This window comes from Heterocephalus glaber, unplaced genomic scaffold (genome assembly GCF_053883595.1).
Source record: "Heterocephalus glaber isolate CG9 unplaced genomic scaffold, H.glaber_assembly_v1.0 deba00001594, whole genome shotgun sequence".
Lineage (NCBI taxonomy): Eukaryota > Metazoa > Chordata > Mammalia > Rodentia > Bathyergidae > Heterocephalus > Heterocephalus glaber.
The window spans coordinates 8,174,669-8,197,538 of record NW_028258369.1 but is presented as its reverse complement, the minus strand read 5'-3'; the positions used below and the strand labels follow the sequence as shown (position 1 = coordinate 8,197,538).

Here is a 22,870-nt window from a genome sequence, read left to right as displayed (position 1 = left end):
TTTGAAGGGGCGTTTATTGCAGAGCAGTTCCTATAAGCTTCCATTGTTCATTCTATAAATTCATTCAGTAAACAGCATTGAATTAGGGTTGTAGAGGACCGAGTGCTTATTCTCAGGCATGAGGAATCTGGAAAAACTTAATGTTGCAGGCTGCACAGTGATAGTTACTGTGGCAAAAATTAGCACTGTAAAATTACAAGTTTGTCCCACACTGCTATGATAGCCCTATGATTGGAATGCATAATTTTACTCTTACTTCTTTAATAGAGGTTTGCAATGATGGAACAGTAGGAAGTATTTTTTCAAATGCTAATTACCTTGCAGGAAAGAAATAACAAAGGAAAGAATTGCCATCAAGGGGGAAAATTAAATCTTACAGCACTTCCTTGGGCATAGTTGAGACAAACAATTAGCATGTTAAGGATCATTATGTCCTGTAATAACACACTGCTTCAAAAATTTCTGTTTGTTCCAGTTATGGGTCCTATTTATTTGCTGGGTGACTGCTGTTGCATGTCAGGAATCAACTGTGACATATTGTTAGCATAATTGCAGTCTCATGAGGAATCCTTACAATAAGGATTCTAAATTGTTGACAGTTCTCACCTATAGGTTAAATGACTTAAACATGTTACCTGTAGATCTGCCACTTACACGAGATGGTAAAGTTGATCATTAGTTAAATCATTGTTAAATTTCTTACTGTGTACTAGGTACAAATAATTTAGCAGTGAACAAGTTGACAAGAATTTGGCCTTCTTGGAAGTTATAGTTTAGAGAGAAAATTATGGACACACTGGAATGCAAACCCCTTTGTTGATTTCTTCATCTATGTATACTTCGTTTCAGTTCTCTGTTGCTACATAACAGAGCACCATTAAGCAATCATTTATGGGCTCATGATTCTGCAAGCTAAGACAGCTTGTCCCTCCTGCTTGTGATGACTGGGGTAGCTCCATAGGGCTGGAGGATCTAAGACAACAATGGCGAACCTTTTAGAGACCAACTGTCCAAACTGCAACCACTTATTTATCACAAAGTGCCAACACTGCAATTAAACCTGAATACTGAGGTTTTAGTTTAGAAAAAACAACTCATACATTAACATCTTTTGTTTTAAAAGAAAAATACAATAACACGTGTACCACAGGTTCAATACCACTTATCTAAGATCATTTCACTCACACATTGGGTTGACTTCAATGAGTAGGATCTGGCAGGGCCTCTTTTTTGCCTTCAGTTTCTCAGCTTTTGGAATCTCTCCCTGACTTCACCTGGCCTCTTTCCTTCTAAATGGGTAGTCAATTTTTTTTTCACTGTAGCTAACTTCTGAAAGTGCAGAAAATAACTGCAAAGTTTCCCAAGGCCTAGGCCCAGAAGTGACACCTGGCCCCTTCCATGTTATTGTGTTGATCCCAAATTCCCAAGGCCATTCCAGGTTCAAGAGCAAGGAAATAAATAGATCACCTCTTGATGGGAGGTGGAATTGTTGGTGGCCACAATTGTGCATAACCCTCCTGCTTCTTCATAGGTAAAGGGAAATAATGCAGTGCTTTTTCTAAATCTGATTGGAGCTTCACAAGCTTTATTATTCAGTTGTCAGCTTGTCTGCCACAGTAACAGAGGAATATGATTCCCTTTGAAAATGGAGAGACCGCTTTTAATCTCTGCTCTAGTCCTGTTTTTATGATTTCAGTTGGAAAACAATTTAACTTCTAAGATTATAGTGATTGTCCAAAATTTTCAGATAAAAAAGTACATTTGCTGACAGATCTTTTCAAATTCTATTTTAGGTGTTCATAAATAAAAAATATCACCAAAGTGTATATAGAATCATAGAAAACTTAAGAACTGGAAAGGAAAATCTCTTTCACAGCCCTAATTTCACAGGGCCCATACAAGGTTACAATGACAATGTTAGGATTATACTTTGTTCATTTCAATTAGAAGGGTATGTTTAGGTGATTTTTTATAGTTTTATGGGTATGGTTATTAGATTTTTATTTTTATGATGGAAAACTGATTATCTTGACTTTTCATTGAAAAATTAAAGGATTATGCTCTCATATTTATGCTTGTAATTTTCTTCAAATTATGTACTTATGACAGATCTCTGAGTTATGGTGCTATAGGAGTAATTGTTGGACATGAATTTACACATGGATTTGATAATAATGGTAAGTACTAGTTCATTTTATAAGCTGCTGCTTTTATAGCAATGTTGACTATATGGGTGTTAATTGGTGCTATTATTTTTCATACCAGCATCATTATAGATTGAAGATTAGCCAAAGCAATATGATTCCTGATTGAAAACTTTTTCTCATGTCTTGCTGTGATAGATTGTAATAAGTAAACAATTCTTGTTAGTGATCCAGTACAATTAGAAACAAAGACTTGATAATTTCAATGAAATGAAGTTTGCATTTAGATCAGGATCACTGTAGTTGCCACAGTGGTTACAGAAATTACATTATCATTTCTCCCCTTTGTCATTTGTTTTGATTCACCATCTTGAGATGTTCTCCCTGGAGGTGTGAGTTCTGCCCTAGTGATGACTGTACATGCTGCACTGCCAAGTTAGGCCTCTGGACCTTGGCTGGTTGGTTCTTTTATGCAATTTCAAGAATTATGCAATTCTTAACCTCTATTTTTCTTTACATTGGCATGTACTTAGAATTTGATTTCAAAAGGCTATGCTTTCCTAATAATGCACAATATATAATATACTGTGTATCCTTATGACATTTAAGCAAAAGGAAAGAACATAATATAGCCTACACTAAAGAAAAGATGCCTTTTGAGAGTCCTCATTTTTAATCAGCACTCTTAACTTTGGAGTATTATTGGAAAACTGCAGAAACCTCTCTGAAGCTTATGAATTAACAGTGAATTATTATTACATATATATCCACACAATGATTTATAGGCAGTCCCAAGAACCCAGCTGGCCTAAGACAATGTTGTTAAAAGGAGCTCTCTCTCTCTCTCTCTCTCTTTTTCCAGTACCAGGAATCAAACTCAGGACCTTGTGCTTGCCAGGCAGGCACAGCACAACTGAGATACATCCCCAGCTCTTCTTTCTCTAATGCATATAGTATTTTGCATGATGCCAACTCCTGGGCCAGAGACACTTTGGGCTCTTTTTCTTCTGGTCATTTCTTCCTGCACTCCCTATCAGTCCTTAATCACCTAATGTTTTGCTCGCCTGTCCTCCACCTCCCCATTAAAATGTTACTGTCTCATAGTCATCTGACTCCCCAGAGCTAAACTCTACCTTTGGATGTTTGGTTTATCTGAGAGGAGAGTCTTAACCAAGAAAGTAAAGCAAATGGTACTTGTCTTAGTTACTTTTTCATCATTAAGACACAGCATCCAACACCCACAACTGAAAGGAGGAAAGATTTATTTTGGCTCACGATTTCAGGGTATATGGTCCTATGGCTGGCTCCGGAGCAGGAAAGGCATGGTAGGAGGGCTTGGTGGAGGAAATCTGCTCACGTTATGGCAGCCAGGAAGCAGAGAAAGAAGGGAAGCAATGGGGAGGGAGATATACCCTTCCAGATAATTTCCCCAGTGACCTACCTCCAGCTAGGCCTTACCTCCTACTAGCAAATCAGCTATGAATGTATTGGGGGATTAATCCACTGTTGAGTATAGCACTCCCATGATGCACTCACCTTCCAAAATCCTCACCTATGAACACATGAGGCTTTGGGGAGATATTCTCGATCTAAACCATAACAGTGTTCAATTGTTTCTGAACCTTTCTTCCTAGGAAAGTTAAGTAAAATTCTCCCCTAGAACCTCCTGGAGGCCTTTTGGTATCTCTCCCAAGTAAAAGAATCTAATGATGGCAGATGATAACTCCATGCTACAGTATTCAGGCAGTGGTGGCAGTAACATGCAGCCTTGCTAGAGAGCTTTGGGTTGTTCTCTAATCAATGCCTTTGCATAGGGGGCTTTCTTATAAAGTCTTTCTTGTAAACTTTCCTTCTTAGGAGACTTACTTAGGGGATCATCTTGTAAATTCTCCACACACTTAAATTTAATCCATGCCTCTGACTCCAATTGTAACTTTGAATATAGAAGATAGTCTAGATACACTCAAACTGCTGTTTTGAAGGATATAGAGAAAATGAGAAGTGAGCGAGCATGTAGCAAGAAATCATGTATAACTAATCTTTTTTCCCCATTATGTTTTGGAGATTTCCATTCTTGTTCTAAGTTTTCTTTTTAGAGCAGCCATCCTTGTCTAAGGAGGACAGATGGGTCTTCCATCCACACTGATGACTATGGAATGATTCATAACAGAGGTTTTATGTGTCCCTTGGCTCCGGGCAACTTGGAGGAAGCAGATTCCTATAGGGCTGAGTCAGGGTGTATGGTCCTACGGTGTGGATGACTCACTGGGAGCGCTGTTCCTATGGAGTGTTTGGAATTTCACTGGTAGTCGCTGGCTTTCTCTGTAGGCTTCTTGAATGAAGCCATTTCATTTTATGATCCAGAGAACATTTCGGGTCAGAGCAGCTAAAAACACAGAATCCAAGATTGGATAAGATTGGTACATATATTAAATTCATAAGTCTCATTTGCCCTCTGTTCTCAGAAGGAAAGAACTTCCTCAATCTTTTTCTTCCTTTGCCCTCTTTCCGAAGTTAACCTGTGACATTGGAGAGAATGCAGGAGTTGTTCTCAGGAAGAGTGTTCCCTCCTGTTGTAACTGCATTTTGAAAGCTTTCGAGATGAGGAAAGGGAAAGATAAAGAATTCAGTTTCCATAAATAACACAGATGTCTTTTAACTTTCCTATTTGGTAGGTAGAAAATATGATAAAAATGGAAACCTGGATCCTTGGTGGTCTATGGAATCAGAAGAAAAGTTTAAAGAAAAAACTAAGTGCATGATTAACCAGTATAGCAACTATTATTGGAAGAAAGCTGGCTTAAATGTGAGTATGGTTGTGTTGAGGGGGCATCTTGTGGGACATTTTTCCTCGTTTGTATGTTTGCTTGCTTTAGATCACTGGTTCTCAAAATGTGCTTCTGAGATCAACAACACCAGCCTTTCCTGGGAACTTTTTACGGAGCAAATTCTGGAGTCCTACCCTAGACCTACCGAATTAGAATTTTTAGGGATGGAGCCTGATAATCTGGCAGTCTTTTCACAAGTCCTCAGCTGATTCTGATATAAACTGAAATTTGAGAATCATGGACCTGCATATTAGTTCGTTCTCCAAGATTCAGATTGATGGCAAAAATGCTGTAGCATAGGTAAACAGTCATAGTCATATAAACTTCTTAATTCCATATATCAGGTTTTAAAAATTTCCATCCAAACTACTCCTTAGGTTTACTTCATTGACATTAAACCTCATTAATTTGACTAATAGATCTGAGAATTGGTTAGGAGTTCTTAGTTATGCAAGTTTGAACCAAAGAAATATGTTTTAAAATGTGTATTTTCTATTATATTTACATATATAATTTTATATAAAGGCACAAATGCAAATTCATACATCCTTTTTGTGTGTGAAATTTTGTTTCTTTCCTCTTTTGACTTCATCTCCATCTCCTTGCCCCCATTCCTCTTATCATTTTACATTCCCTGACTGTAATCAATGTTAATAACCCTGATATGTTTTCCCCATGCTTGCATAGACACATAGATAACTTTAGTGGTTATTTTCTAATGGCTAAGAGTCCCTGATGTGAATGTACTATCACGTAGTCAACTAATCTCTTGTTAAGGAGTTACACTTTGCAATTATACACACTGATGCAGTAAACACCTTTATTATGTACATATTCTTTTTCTCTATAGGATAGACTCCTACTTTCACCAAAAAGTTATAAAATTTCCTATTTTCCCAAGTGATATATGAAAGAACATTTATCCATTGAGTTGTTTTTTTGTCAATTTATGTCAAACTTTTAAAATAGTATAGATGTTAAAATTTTGCCTATCATTTCTATGTATTTTCCCCAAAATATATTACTCATCCTTTGGACTTTGTGTATGGTATCTTTTGACCTACAAAATGTAAGCATTTTTATAAAGTCCAAAATACTCCTATCTCTTAAAAAATAGCTTAGTGTTTCCGTTTTCGGCCATGAAGTTGTCCTCAACACCTACGTATATTGTATATGGAGTTCTCTATCTTTTCTGGGAAGGATTTTATTGTTTTGTTATTTTACATTTAAGTTTTCATGCATGTGAAATTTATTTTTCTATGAAGTTAATATGTTTTTCTAAAAGCACTATTTTTTAAAAGAAAGTTTTTTTCTCCCTGAGTAAAATATTTGTCAGAAATTAGGATCTCATAAAAATAGAAAATAGAATAGTGGTCATTAGAAGCTGGAGAGTAGGGAAAGAAAGCTGATTAATGGGTACAATATTGTAGTTCGATAAGAAGAGTGAGTTCTTATGTTCTGTTGCACAGTGGGGTGACTATAGTTAACAATAATGTATTGCATCTCTGAAAATAGCCAAAGGAGAAAAATTTGAATATATTCATCATCAAGAAATGATAAAGTTTAGGGTGACAGATATGCTAATTCTTGTGATTTGATCACAACCTAGCCTATCTAAACATCACATTTTACCCCATAAATATGTACAAGTATTATGTGTCAAACAAAAAAAATTATCTGCATTCATGAACATGGACAAGTGACACAATACTTCTGAATCTTAGCATCTCTATCTGTGAAATGGGTAAATATTATTTTTCTGAATTCTAGTTTGTTGTAGAAATTAAATGAGGGAAGTAACAAGCAAAATGCCTGGCATGCAGGAAGTGCTCAGTAAAAGATGTTTAATATTCCTGATCCTTTGTGGGATACTCATAGGCACCACACTCCAGGAGAAAATAAATCAAAGAATTTGGGGCTGAACAAACAATAGAAGACATTTTTCTTAGAGAAAGAAAAATCCGTATTTCCTTTGATTATTATCTGTAGACATGGGAATTAGACTTTTCACTTTACTGAAATAAATGTAACCCTTACACTAGTCCTGAGAGGTATACATATCACATTCTACATATGAGGAAACTGAGGCTCAGAGATTAATGCCTTTGGTAGAGTGTAGATTAGAGTTTAAATATGTGTGACTTCAGAGTTCACACTGCCCTCTCCCCTATATTATACTCTAGTTCTCTTATTTTGGGTTCATTTTCATACCTGGGTGATGTATAAGTAGACTTTTCCTCAGCATCCATTTTCCCCCAACTGTCGGAGAATGGGTGGCTTCCTTAGTGGCCATTGAGGGCCACGCTTTAATTTTCTGGCTTTGCAAGTGCCAGTCCTCTGTGCCTGAATTATTTTTTTGTGGTAAATTAGGAGGAGCTTGCAGATGCCAACTGTCAGCAGCTGTTGAGTCCCATGAGGCCAAAACTAGGGCTCTGTGCTTTACTGAGATGGTCCATAGTATGAGGAATCAGAGAAGTGGGGCTGCTCCCAGATCCTCTATCTTAGGTATAAAGCTTAGAGTAAAAAGGAAGGAGATAGATTCAACTATGAGTGGCTATAAACATAAGCATCAAAAGCCAGTAGGAATCAGTGCTCAAGAAGGTACATAATATCAAACAAAGACCCTGGATACAGAAGTCCTTGGGTTTGAATCCCTGAGGAATGTAAGCAGTTCACTTGATCATTCTGTATTAGATCAGGAACACTAGAAGCCAAGCCCAAGAAAGAGTATCTTAGGTCAGTGCTTCATTGAGGAAGCAGTTTAATGAGAAACCTGAAAGGGACTGAGAAAAACATATTGGTTTCAGAAAAAGTAAAGCAAGCCTTATCCTGACCCCACAGAGGGTTCTGGTGCATGAAATTCAGAACTGTAACTGTTCAGCCCTGGCCCAAGGGTCTGGGGTGTTCCACAATCTCCATGGTGACTCCTGTAAACTAAGGCTAACATTCCTAAGCTGTTAGCAGTTGCAGGACTGGGTGCACAGACCTGGTATAAAAGGGGATCCAGTTGGGTACCAGCAATATCTGCTACACAGCTTTAGAGCCTCATTTATTAAACAAGGATGGTGATAATAATACTTCCCTCATAGCAGTGCAGTAAAAGAAAAAAATGTAAAACAGGAATAGTAACTTTGGGAGATTAAAGCTAGGGAGGGTCCTTGGTGATTATAATAAATCATGTTTTCCAAAGATTTATTTCTGGTTGTACTTTTTTTTTTGGTACCGGGGATTGAACTCAGGACCTTGTGCTTGCGAGGCAGGAATGGTGCCACTGAGCTAAATCCCTGGCCCTTCCAAGATTCATTTCTATTTGTTGATAGTTCTTGATACCTGGGCAATTAAGCCATCTTGTAAGTACACAATTGATAGACTCCATGGCTTGAAAGTTTAGAGCAGGGGATATTATTTTCTTGTTGCTGCTATAACAGATTACTATAAACTCAGTAGTTTAAAGCAACACAAATTTATTATAATACATTTCTGTATGTCAGATATCTGACACAAATCTCAGTGGCCTAAAATTAAGATGTTCACAGGGCTCTGTTCCTTTCTAGAGGCACTAGTGGAGAATGTTTCCTTGCCTTTTTTAACTTTAGAAAAGTTAGTAGCTGCCCACATTCCTTGGCTCATGGTCCCCTCCTTCTTCACAGCCAGCAGTGGCTGGTGGAGTCCTCTCACATTGTATTATCCTGCCATTAACTCTCTTGTCCCCCCTTTCCCCTTATAAGGTGCTTGTAATCACATTGATCCCATTGTATAATCCAAGATAATGTCCCACTCTCAATATCTTTGACTTAATCATATTTTAAAAGTCCCCTTTGCCATTGTATGGTAACATGTTCACAGGTTTCAGGAATCTGGATGTAGACACCTTTGGAGGCTATTGTTCTGCCTACTATATGGGGGTTGGCAAATTTTTCTGTAAATAATTTAGACTTTGTAGGTTATATTGTTTAAATTGCAACTACTAAATTCTACCACAGTAGCAAGAGAGCAACCACAGATAGTGGTTATGAATGGGCATGGCTTTGTTCCAAAAAAAACCCAACATGACTTATGTCCACTAAAATTTGAATTTAATATAATTTTTATGAGCCACAAAATATTACTCTTCTTTTGATTTTCCCCCAATCATTGAAAAATGTGAAATCCACTCTTATCTTGCAGTCTACACCAGCAAAAGTGGTAGATTGGCTTTGTCTTGTGAGCTGTATTGATTTAGAATATTTTTGTCTTAGCTCATTTAAGGTTTTAAGAAATAGTTTTCAAACATTGGGAAGAATTTCTTCATCATGCTTGGCAGGGTGTCGTATATATTGCAAAACTTGACTGTTTGATTTTTTTTCCCAAGAGGTCTACCCTCCTTTTCATTTTTCATGGAAATTGTGGAAGGTAAAATGATAATGTTTGGTCTTGAAATCTTGTTCCTGTATGGATGGCAAAGTTTTGGGAATACAGTTACAATGAGTTGAATACTTAAATTACTGGAGTTGATCAGAGAAAGTAATACGTGTATTGACATTTCTATTTTTTCCCTGTTAAACCACAGTCACTCAGAATATTGCTAACATTTTATTGGAGCAGGCTAAATTGGTAAGAATAAAGAGAAGGGTGAGAAAGTAATGTGTAGCATAATAAAATAGAAATAATTATATTCAGGAGCACGTTACTGGGGTTAGTTTGCCATCTCATATTATGACTACCTCTGATTTATTGAATGTAAGTTTGCCTTTAAAATACGACACTTTTGCTTGTTATAATATTTATGTCTCTTGCTGATGATAGTTGACAATCTTTCCTTATTTTTTTCCTTTCTGTTAGGTGAAGGGGAAGAGGACTCTGGGAGAAAATATTGCTGATAATGGAGGTCTGAGGGAAGCTTTTAGGGTATGTTACATTTGCTGTAATTTAAAAAATTAAAGTGTAAAATTCAATATGGGTGATCCTCAGCACCACAAACATGCTCTTGAAGTTGAGTATTCTGGAATTCCTATAAATGGAATTGTATTACCCCATCGATTCTATTATACCCTATTATATAAATAGGACTACATTTCTTTCTTTTTCTTTTTGGGATACAAAGTCACCCTAAATAATAATATTTGTTATTAAGGATCATGTATTTAAGGGATAGTTTTAAGAATGTATTCTCATAATCATATTAAAGTATGCTATAGAAATCTCCTTGGGGCTAGGTGCAAATGAGTTTTCCTTGAATACAATTCTCTCTATATCCCACCTTATAATGTTGTCTTAAAGTACCAAACTTCTAGATTATAGCCAGAGGCTATGATTCTCGTATTTTGGGCCAGGTAAGAGTCCATAATAGTGTTTTCATCATCTCTTGCTCTGTGGTTAAACAAGAAACACAAGGATATTTCATAAAGCTAAATGCATTCACTTTAAAGTCTAAGTTATTATTCCAAGGTTATATCCTTTCTACATGCTAGTTCAAATTCATTTTGTTTCATAAAATCATGGTGATAGAAGATGGTAGCTTTTCCTGTCAGTTGGCAAAATAGAAAATTGATAATATGTTGTTCCCAAACTTTATTGCCATAAGGGCTTACTGTAGTGTTGGATGTGTTTATCCCATGTTGGAATCATTTGGAAAGATTTTCTTTTAATGTGTCAACACTTTGGGCAAGCTGCTCTGATGATTACTGAGTGTAAGGCCTTTTTGCATGTGTACCTGCCTCACTGTGAGATGAAAGAAGATTGGCTTGCATTTCCAGGTATTTGCTTTCTTAAGGGAAAACTTGACAATGCATTTAGTACATGGCAGGAGTGTATATGTAATATCTCTGTGCTATATAAGAAAAGAGCGAAACCATTATTATTGAAACTCATCTATTCTGCTTTTTTCACCAGGCTTACAGGAAATGGATTAATGATAGAAGGCAGGGAGTCGAGGAGCCTCTCTTACCAGGAATCACATTTACCAACAACCAGCTCTTCTTCCTGAGTTATGCTCATGTGAGTAGACTGAGAAAGGGACATCAAAGACAGAATGTGGGACTTGAGGTTGTGCCCTTGATTAAAGGTTTGGAAAGAAAGTTTCATGGCATGACTTTGGTTTTAACTAAAATTTTACCTGGCTGATTAGTTTCAGGATAAATTCCGTCTTTTAAAGTTCTGTGGGACATAAATAATCCCCCAATGAAATGAACGTTTATTGGTGTGTTTTAATACTGTGGGTTACCAACCCTGTTAACTCAGTTGATAGTTCTTCAGTATACCTTGGCTGCTTAATGTATTCAATACTGTTTGTAACCATTTCTAATAACTTACTCTTTGGCTTTCCTGGCCCTGCCCTTTCCTATATTTCTTTTTCTTTGCCTCATTTGCTGATTTCATCCCATCACTCTCAACCCATGGCTGGGTTCCCAATTGTCAAATGAATATTTATACTGGAGCAGAAAAGGGAACAACAGACGAAAAGAGAGTCAGGCCATTCTTTTATGAGTTTGATATGTTCTTGGAGCAGAAATTGAAAGGAAGATGAGAATTAAGTAAAGTACAATTCTGAGTTTGAGTGTCTGGATAATGAGGCCAGTACCAATTCTTTGTTATTGGTTTATGTCAAAAATATCTAGGCAACATTTCCAAAGAAATGGGCGGGGATGGGCAGATAAAGGTTCTAGTGCGTGCCCTCACAGTGGGAGAGTGAATATGTATGTGGTCAAAACTATACGTTTTCATTAGTACAACCTTTTGTTCCCAAGCCTGTATTCATTCTTTAGCAAACTTATTTATCCCTAAGTCTTCCATAATCATTTCTGGTTAAAGGATTCTCATCTGTCTGGGGTCCTTTATTTCCTAAAGCTGACAGGACAATAACAAGCCAATTACCATTTATCAACCTGATGTCAACAAGACTGTAGCTAGCAACAAAATGACTTTCCTTTTCAGTTTTCCTATCAATATACTCCAGTCTTTGGGTCATTATGGTTAGAAAGCCTAGATTTTTAGGTCTTATTTTTATGAGATGTGTCCCCAAAGCTAGATGCTTCATCTTTTACATGCTTTTTAGATGCAGCTTCTCCTCTCCCCTGTTTTAGGCAGCCTAGGCTACTATAACAGTACTGTAGATTGGGTTGGTTTTTAAACAACAAAAATTGGTTTCTCATAGTTCTGAAGGCTGGAAGTCTGAGTTCAGGGTTCTCGTAGAGTCGGGTTCAGGCGAGGGTTCTTCCAGACTGCAGACTGATGACTTCTTACTGTGTCTTTATGTGATTCAAAGAGCTAAGTAGCTCTCTGGCCTCTTATAAATACAGGCACCAAATCCCATGCCTGAGGGCTCCACACTCAGGACCTATTACCTCCCGAAGGCTCCACCTCTTAATAGCATCATTTTAGGTTTAGAGTTCAAACATATGAATTTGAGAGAGATAAACAAAAATTTAGCCTGTAGCATCCTCATTACTCTACCTCATCATTTATAGGCTAAATCATCATATATTCCACTCTGCAGTATCCCATCAGCCAGCCCTATTTTTTCTCTTCCTGACTCCAGCATCTTTTACCACTGTTTTACACTCCACTGAAATACTACTTCTATTTCATTACTGACCCTCCAAAAGATTTCCAAATGACTGTCACTTTGAGGCCAAACACCTCCACTGGGATTCCTGTGTTCTCAGTTTGATCCATCTCCATCTGATTCACTTTAATTTCCCACAGATCTGCTGGACGAGAAAAATTCAACCTTACCCAGGCAGCTCTCCTCACTTCTCCCCTATGATGTTATGCTCATTATTGTCTCTGTGGCTTTGCTTCTGATTGGCCTTTTATAATACGGCTCCCTTCCTACATAGCCCCCTCGCATTAGTCAATCCTGGCCTCAACAGTCAGGATCCACATCAAGATTCGCCTCCTCTATATCTTCCACAAACTTCCCCAAGGACTCCAGTCCTCATTATTTTTTTTTTTTTATCTCTAACTCCTTTTACACTTTCCTTCCTTACCATGCAGTTGAGTACTTAATAGCAGTCAAAATGTTCAAGATTTTTAGTTTTATCTCCACAGCTAATCTTCTGAATCCTTATACTTCCTATGTATCTCTGCAGCACTGAGCAAAGGTGCTGATATGTTGTAGATACTTAGTGCTTTTTGATCAATTGCTTGAAAAGGATTAAGACTAACATAGTTCAAGGAAGGGGACTTCCTTTTCAGTCAGCACTGGGTCAGATAATAAAATAAGCACACACACATAAAATAGTTAGAACTTTCCAGGGTTGGAATTGGAAAACTGAGGCCAAGTAAAGCCTGGTGTCTGTTTTGTAAATAATATTTTAATGGAAAACAGCCACATTCTTTCATCTATCTGTAGTCAGTCTAGTTTTGTGTTAGTGTGGCAGAGTTGATTAGTTGCAACAGGGACTTTGTGGCCTTCAAAGCCTGAAGTATTGACCATCCGGCTTCTTGCTATTTACATCCTAGTCCATAATACCTCTCTATAGATGAAATAAACGAGTTGACAGTGATGTTATAGCTACAATTTTATGATACCAAACATTATCTAAACTAAGGATATTTAGGAAAATTTGAAAGATTTTTTTTATCGCTAATGATAAATTTATCTTGGCACTTTTCCTACTGACAGAATGAGGAGATTTTCAATCTTGCAAATTGGAGTAGGTTTGCATATACGGAGCAAACTTATTTTCCCTCCTGGGAAAGTACAGCAACAACCTGGGAGACAGCAACAACCATAATATGTTTTCAGAAATCCCTTAATTGACACACAAAGCAAAGACAATACTATATTTTAATGAAAGAATATAAGAAGAAATAACAATGGAGAAAATAGAAGGCCAAAAGCAAGGTCACATTAACTAACTTCTGAAGAAATGAAGGAATCACATTACAAAACATCTTCAAAATCAAATTCAGAAACAGTGACTGATGTCTTCATCAAAGGCAGTAGCGTCATATCACATTACCTGTTTCCTGTATCTCTGCAGTTGCTGTGAACTGTCAGTTGCTTTTCTCAGGAATTCTTCTAACTCTTCTACTTCTTTCCATTTCCATTTCTACGTATCTAGTGGGCATTCATTGCCTATAATCCTCAAATGAGTCTAATTTCCTCCTCTTACTATATACCCTTGCCAGATAAATCTTTGAAAACTACAGATTTTATTTTCCTGCTCAAGAACAGTGTTTAAATATAGTTTAAACATTTTGGCCTATTGCTTAAGACCAGAAATGAGGTATCATCCTTTCTCTCCCCTGGTCACTCACTGCTGCCCATTAGTCCCATGTATTCCAGCCAAGCTGAGTGTCTTGCCTTTTCACTCCTTAATCATTTTCTCATTTGTCCTTCCACTTAGAATATTCCTCCGTATTCATGTGTCCTGGTTATATTCATACTTCAGGACCAAATCATATATTATGACATATCAAGTCAGGATTAAGTAGGTTATGCTGTAGAAACAAACAACACAATTAAAGTGTATTTCTTATTCATACTTCAAGCCCAAAATGCATTAGCAGTGGGACTCTGCCCATAGTATTTACTCAAGGGCCTGTGTTTTGGAGTCTTTATCTTAACAGGTGCTTCCATGGTCACCACAGAAGAAAGAAATATGAACAAATGTGCATTGGCCTTTAATGCAGCATCTTAAATTGTTACTAAGGCCCTTAAAACTTCAGTCATGATTTTTAGCTTCTTCCACCAAGTGATGTTTATCAGTTCTGCTCACATTCCTTCGCTTAGAACAAATCAGATAGGCATGCCTAATATCAATAGAAGAAGTATACTCCTGTTCCAAGTTCATACTAGGGCAAGGCAACTTGGGTGCTCAGGGAGCAAAATAGTAACTTCTCATAACCGTACTCAGCTGTCGATAACTCTTTAATTTTATTGATTCAAATAATTATGGTTAAACTTGATAAGAGCTATTTAAAGCATTAACTGAATGAATGCATTGTTTGATTCCTGGGCACATACATGATTCCTCATTTAAAACACCCTCTTGAAGCCATCTTAATTTACTCAAACTGTGGCATTACTCACATTGATAAAACTATCTAACCTGGGAATTGGAGTAATAGATGTTACTACTAATGAAGAGTTTCTCTGGCCTACTAGAACTGTTTGTCACCCACTGATAGTGAAATTATCATTATGTATAATTTGGAACAGTTACGAAAGTATAAAAGGTGTAATTGGAGTGGAAGCATATTTATTGGGCTGCCTTTCTCTTCCAGGTGAGGTGCAATTCCTACAGAGCAGAAGCTGCCAGAGAACAAGTCCAAGTTGGTGCTCACAGCCCCCCTCAGTTTAGGTATATGAGGAAATGGGTGCCACCACCAGTTTTTAACTGTGTATCTCTCCTCGTTGCCCTGCCCCAGCTATCTCAGTGCATGGTGGTGTGAACAAAAGCCTGTACTGGGGACCACATGATCTTGCTTTTGCAGACAACAAAATCTGGCCTAGCCAAACAGAAACTAGTGTCTTTTCTTTCATTGGAAGGAAACTGGCTTACTCAGTATTTTCTCAACTAAATTTCTTTTTTAAAAAAATTTTATTTTATTGGTACATTTTAGGTGTACAGTATAATGACATTCATCATTGGAAATTTGCACTCAACTAAATTTCTGCTGATAGGCACTAGTAACGTTTCTAGTTTTGTTCTACATCAAGAGATCTGTGAGACTCCAAAAGTGATTTGGAATCAAAATCATAGCTTTGGTATTAAACTCCATTCATTATCTTCTACTTGTTGAAAGGCAGTAATCTGCAGATGCTGGATGCTCAGTAAACTGGAATACGCAATTTATCCAGCTTTTTTTTTTGGCTAGGCCAAAAAACAAATTTTATTGTCTCTGAACAGTGTGTGATCCGATGTGCTCTCCTTAAAACATCCAGAGCTCTGATTTATTTCATATAAAAGAATATCTTATTTAATATCTCTTGTTTTTTCACACAGTCAACCAACAAACATAAGTGAATGCTCACTTTCTGAATAGCTCTGAACACAAAGGAATGTATACGGTGATATTTAGCAATTATAATTCATACCCTTGAATCAGGGACACTGCATTTTGGCTTTCACTTTGCAGCACATTTTGAAACAGTTGTTTACATATGAAGGGAAAAAGATGGTGAATTACAATCTTAATTGTTAGAATGTATAAAATACTAAGCCAAACCAAAATTAAGGTCGATATTACTTACCCTGTTCTAGGGTCTATAGCTTGGGAGAATTTTTCTACAGTAGAGGATAGATAATTATAATTAGAAATCTAAGAAATCATAATAATTTATAGTTATTCATTGCTTGCTTAAAATATATGAACCTGGATATCTTTACATTTAATATTTAAATGAATCATTAGCATAATGCAAGAAAGTCATCTAAATTTCTTTTATATTTTAAAATCTTATTTCTAAAACCTTGCCTTAGAAATGATTCAAAAATTGCCTATAAATTACCCACTAGCATAAAAATCTAATCAGTGTGTTGGAAATTCTCCCCCACTGGGCTTAGCTATCATGAAGGCTGACAGTTTCTAATGGTCTAAAATATGCTCCCACTGACAAATGTTGCACAAGAAGCCACACAGTAGATGAACTGCTCAACAGATAAGTTTTTAGAAACTAATTTCCTTTTACTAACTAGTTGCCTATAATGTTGAATTTTAGCTGATAATTTACAGAGTATGCTTACTGATTATCAGCTACATTCTATATTTAATACTTGCCTAGGGTGAATCCCACTATGAAATATGCATTGCTTTCCATGTATCCCAGCTAAAGCACAAGAGGTTATGAGGATTTGGTGGATACAGGCCATTACATTCATTCAAATGCCCCCCAGGTAACAAAGTCATTAGGGAAGAAATAATCAGAGACCAAGAATGCTGAATTTTTAGTCAACCCATTGAATGTACAGTTGAGTAGGAAATGGATGAGGATGAATTTTTTTTGCCTGAGTTGTTCCTGATATTTGTAGTAACTACAGATTTTGAGTGCAGTGAAAAATCACACAATGGAAATATCACTTTCAAAAGGCGGTTACAATCAAAGTGCTGAGTAAAAATTCAGTCTTTACTGCTATCTGAAACTTGCAAGAACAACTACAGTTTACAAATAAAATCCAGTGAAGAATTACTGATCTGTAACAGCTAGATATTATTCATTAGTTGATTGTTGCATTAATCAAATTCTAAGTAAATATAAACCTCTAAATCTAATGGGAATTTAGAGATAGTGTTTTTTATAGATAGATTGAATGGACTATTTAAATATAGTTAGAAATGGAGCAACATGATTGACTCTTATAGACATTATATTCAGCGAAAGAAGTCAAAGACAGAAGACTATGAACTATGAACTATTCCACTCACATGAAGTTCAAAAGCAGGAAAGTTATGGTGATAGAGGTCACAATAGTAGTTATCTTCAGAGATACCGTTGGTAGGGGACATGTGGAAGACCTTAGGATGCTTGGAATATCCTACGTCTTGATCTGAGTGGAAGTAACAGTTGTATGTGAAAAAAAATGAATGATTTCTACATTTAAGATGGGGGAAATTTATGTCAGTTACACTTTCCACAAAAAATTAATTTTTAAAAAATGTTGGGAGAGTAATAGGAGAATATGCTTGGCATTCAGGAGATGCTGATTCTAGTCTCGATGCTGTTAATTTCTTTGGAAATTAATGATTTGGGGCTTTGGTTACATTTGAGAACAGACTAAATCCATGCCAAGATCTTTTCTAGCATTATACTGTTACAGTTTCATCTTTTGATGTACATGAATTAAGTAACATAGGTTTTGCCATGTCTTTTTTCAGGGTCAATGGTGCCATTAGTAACTTCGAAGAATTTCAGAAAGCTTTTAACTGTCCACCTAATTCTACAATGAACAGAGGTGCAGACTCCTGCAGACTGTGGTAGCTGGAGCTCTGATTTCTGCAGTACTGAGACAGCTGCCTGGTGCCAGCAGAGGTGGCACTGAGTACTCATCACCCACTACTTTAGGCTTGTATTCCACTGAGGACTTTTGTTTTTAATGCGTGTTCATTATTTGGATAGATAGTTTGCTTAGATCTAAACAATATCTTTTTAGAGTCATGGGGTTTAAAAAAAGGAACACATAAAATGAACCAAGTATGTTTCTTGAGAAAACAAAACCAACAAAAAATAAATCCCTAGGCTACTTTTGTTAAAAGGTGGTCTGCTGAATTGCTGTTATTGTCCATTTTAGTGTATTAGCCACAGCTAGGTGGTACATACCAATTCAGTCTATAGCTTTGCGGGGTGCCTAAGTAGAATGTGACCATGAAAATGTTCAATCTAGTTAACGTGTAATCTTCAAAGACGATGACATGTGTATGGACACTTGGAAGGCCTTGCTCTCTGTGGAACACAGTGCTAGATTTATTTCATGGGTAGTCATTGCACAATATTTCTTAGCTCTAAGATAGTGAAGTAAGAAATACATTGGATCTCTATTTTACAATTTTTAATGAAGTTCTTGCCTTTAGCTTTGGAGTCTACTGGACTGAAAATGTGCCTTACATCTTGTGGCTGATGCCATTGATTGCTCTGTGCAAGTTAGCATGGAAAAAGATGGCAGAAAGTCTTAGGTTAAGGGATTTGAGTTTATCAAATAGGAAAGAAGGGGATACATCATTCAGATATATCTTTGCAGAAGAAGTACAAGCTCCTAGTCATGTAGCAGGGAAACTAGGAGATGAAATGTCCAAAAGGTTTTTCTAGTCTGTATGAACCTTGGTGATCAGCTGTCTGCTGGACCCTGTTCTTTGTCCCAGCTCCCATTTGTTTCCTGACTCTTGCATGTGTGCATTCTGCTCCTTCTACAATGAGCAGAAGGATTTTCTGATTTCCCATTAGGATCATGTGGCTTTCATTTTCCTTTAGTGCAAAGGGATAAACAATGGACTGAAGAGGGAACAAATGCCCCTTTATTAATGTTACATCTCATTAGAAGAAAATTGTTTTAAAAATGCTTGATTGAAGAAAATTTAGAATATATTGATTCAATTAAAAATTCCCTGCATAGACCTAAGGAATATAATTTTTACTCTTCAAGTCTTTTAAAGATTCTGTACAAAAGAGCAGTACTATGTCTTTGATCTTTAGAGCATTATTTTTTTAAGTGAACCCCTCTATCTCTTATCACGTGGGTGCATGCGTTAGGTAAAATTCTAATGACATTAAAGTGGTTAGCTGGAATTTTCTGTTTCTTAACATAGACGTTCCCCACCCCCAAACCATTATTCATTGTGTATGAGGTGCAGGGTTAAGTGGGCTGATAGGAAACTCTCAAAAGCAAAATGACAAATTCAGACTAACCACAGGAGTTTGGTTTGCATCCCTGTGACTTGTCATTTAAAAAAATATAAGTATGTGCCTTGTCCTTTTGTAACCATGGGAACTTCTGAGGGGAGAAAAATTGGGGGGCGCCATCATGAGGCAATTACACTACATTAGTCAGAGGAGAGTGATTTTCCCCTTGACTTCCTCCTCTGTAAATGGATAAACTTGTGAAGGGCAGCTACCTTTACCTCCTATTAGCCATGGCTTTATGTGACCTTAGTTTCTAAAAACAAACAGCATTAGGTCAAAGGTGCTGGAAATATATGTGCCTTTTATCTGGAGTAAGCATCTGACTTGGTTTAGACATGAAAAGTATTCTCTTTTTTTCCCTACATGTGGGCACTTAAAATTAGCTGAGGTTTGTCATGCTTATATGAATAGTGTTTTCCTTCTAGGTTTCTTTTTCAAACTCCAAATAAACACATTCCTGCAGGCCAGAGAAAGTGTTTGATAAAAGCGTAGAATTATGACTTTGGAAGTAGAAATCATTAACTCACTCATTGGTCCAGGAAAGCTAATTGGTGATCAGTTGAAGCTCTCACAGTTTCTGCATGGCAGAGTTACCTTGTCCTAATTAACTTGACTTGATGTAACTTTGTTACTGAAAGTGGCATATAGGATGATGATTATTAAAACAAACCGAAAGTAGAATACCGCATCATCTCTACTAGCTAGAACAATTTTCTAGAAGGATTGGATTTCCAAATGCTTGTGTTTAACTCTTCAAATTACAATCGTCTTGTCCTTCTCTCCAATACACATTGCTAAAAGAAACAGACACTGATTAAATGGTAGAGGGAAAAAGATAAAATGCAACTGGAAGTGAGGGAGAAACTGGCCCAAGGATGTGGCATTGAAAAGAAGACAGGATTCTGGCAATCTTTACTAAGCATATCCACTGGAGGAGAGCCATGAAGTTTTACAAAAATAATTATGGTAAATTAAAAGGAGATTAGATATTAGATCTCAGACTAGAGGTGCAATAACATACTTCCCTGATTCATATACCAGATGTTCTGCCAATGAACTATTGTCTGGGCATTGGAAGGACTTAGTATTTTGTGAAATGTGCCTCAATTAGTCAAGGATTCTCTGTATATAAAGTGGCATACCACCATTGCCCAAAGATTGCTGAGCTTTTCACCACGTGCTCAGCATTGGCCTCCTATTTCCATTTTTTTCCTTTTGTGAGATGGACTGGGACATGACTAATGCAAACTCAGGATTTATAAATTATCCTGCAGTTTATTTAGTGCCTTGCCTCAATGAAGCTTAAAGCATAGCACATAAATTTTATCTTATTTAGCCCTGAAGCATTACTAAGAAGCAACGAGGGGTCATTTCTTGGCAGACAGGTTATGCTCATGCCAGAGAAATGGGGAGGCTTGACTTTTTTTAAAGAATTTCACAGTCAGAAAATACGGAGTCTTTATGGTTTGGGCTACTGACCTTTAGATTAACTTTCATCATTTAGATTATCCTATTCCTAAGTACATTTATTCAATCAGTATTTCTATAATCATGTAGCATTTGATAGACTTCTCCCTTGATATTTTAAACATAATGCCTTGATTGCTTTTTAAATTATGGAAGAATATATGATTGCTTCACACAACAACATTCTTATCGCCAGTAGCAGAACCCCATTGGTATGAAGACAGATTTTCTTTGATTATGCATCTTTTATCTAAATGGTCATTGTGAGACTAGTTTGGTTGTGTTTTCTTCCCTTATTTGTAAAATGATGAGTACAATCATTTTAAGGGCAATAAAAAGTTGGCTGAAGATGGTCTGTTTCTCTCTCTTTTTTAAAAAAGATATTAAAATCTGCTAAATCTATGGGCATTCGGTTCTGTTTTACACAATATATGCTAAAAGGGTACAGAAAGTACTGTAGTATTCTAGCTTTCTCAGTTTAGGAAAGTGGGATTTGAATGCAATAACTTTTTCCATACACAATGAGAGATTTTCAAGGTGGTCATTATATTTTCTTCTAGAGTGTAAGTCAGCAGATGTGGTTTAATGCTTTCACAGGAGTATTCTTACTGAGGAAAAGAGATGCCCCTGAGGAAATTATCAACTGTGATTGGGCTAGTCTCACAAAAGTGACAATGAGCATTATGGATTCTATCAAATCAAAGAATCGCTATATGCTGTCATACTCCTTTAACAATCTATAGTCAATTTATAGTCTTTCACTCAGCATGCAGTAACTGAGCACCCATTATATTTAAATCACCAATCCAGCTATATTTAGGTGGATAATATACAATCTTTGGTTTCAGAGAACAGTCTGGTCTAACATGGAAGATGGATAACGTGAATGGTTATAATTATACTACTGAGTGGTGTGTGATGATATATAAGTACTTTAGGGTATGGTTTGGGATGCAGAGATGAATTATTCAACTCTTTCCAGGTAGAAACTGTCGGTGCTCCCTCTGCCCAGATCCCAGCAAAACCTTTGGACTGGGTGGCCTAACTTACATTCTCTGTGCTTTTGCTTCTAATTGGCTTGACTCTCTAGATTACTTGCTCTCATACTACTAAAACTTCTTTGTCCAGTGAATTTCAGAAAGCTAGAAGGGCCTGGTGATTCTGAGACAATGACTGAGTGGGTACAGGACTCTGAAAACCTCAGTAGCTGAGTCCAGACAAATCTATAGAATCTTCTTTTTTGTGTGGTGCTAGAGATGGAACCCAGGGCCTTATGTGTGCTGGGCCAGCATTCTACCAAAAGAGCCTCATCCTCAGCTCACAAGTAGAGACTTTTGTTGATTATTCTAAATAAGCTTTATGACACTGATCGTTTTGAAGATCTGTAAAAGTGTTGGACTGTAGGGTGCTAGGCCAGCCCATTGTGTAGCAGGCCATAGCATCATGTATGTGAAATAATCACATGATATAAAATTAGTGGGTAATAAATGACTGGGTAAGGCCTGGGGATGCCTCTCTTGGAGAATTTGCTCTAGTTTCTAGGTTTCTAGTTTCTGAGTTGATAAAATAAGATTTTTTTTGTGTGTAGAGTAGTGATTGAAGGAAGATGCATATAAATAACAGAGTTTATAAGTGATCTCTGGAATGTGGGGAGGAAGGAGGAGCTTTGGGGGAATGGAGGCAAGACATCCAGCATCTCTCTTGCTATGGTCTATGTAATATAAATTTTATGAGATTCAAGAGATAATGGATTTGCTTAGAATTTCAGGCATATATGTAATTGGACCTGATCAAAATTTGAAGGGGGATAATATTTCTAATTAGGTTTAAATTATTTACATGCCCTTCAAGTTAACTTGCTTTCTTTAGTGATTAAGATCATATTAGCAACAGAAACAGATAATATCAATGGTTTAACCCAGTTTAAGTTTGCCCTTTGTTTTCATTACATACATAATAGATATTTATGATCAGTTAGCTTCTCTCCTCCAACTGGTGATCTGGGGACTCAGACTCCTTCCATATTGTGATTCTGCCATTTTTTACACATGACTCAATATGTGCCCATCAGCAAGAGGCTGGTGGAGGAGAAAACGCCATGGAAGAGG

The 22,870-nt window shown here is 36.8% G+C and overlaps 1 protein-coding gene across 1 annotated transcript in view; it reads left to right on the top strand.

Moving 5' to 3' along the window:
• Phex (phosphate regulating endopeptidase X-linked) overlaps window positions 1-21,108 on the top strand; it is a 194,893-nt gene extending 173,785 nt beyond the window's left edge. Inside the window, exons 17-22 of the mRNA XM_004866190.3 lie at window positions 2,110-2,177; window positions 4,820-4,950; window positions 9,794-9,859; window positions 10,844-10,948; window positions 15,185-15,261; window positions 17,777-21,108. Coding sequence (XP_004866247.2) covers window positions 2,110-2,177; window positions 4,820-4,950; window positions 9,794-9,859; window positions 10,844-10,948; window positions 15,185-15,261; window positions 17,777-17,879 — 550 coding nt within the window. The 3' untranslated portion in view covers window positions 17,880-21,108. The remainder of the gene's footprint in view (window positions 1-2,109; window positions 2,178-4,819; window positions 4,951-9,793; window positions 9,860-10,843; window positions 10,949-15,184; window positions 15,262-17,776) is intronic.
• Window positions 21,109-22,870: the final 1,762 nt, after the last annotated feature.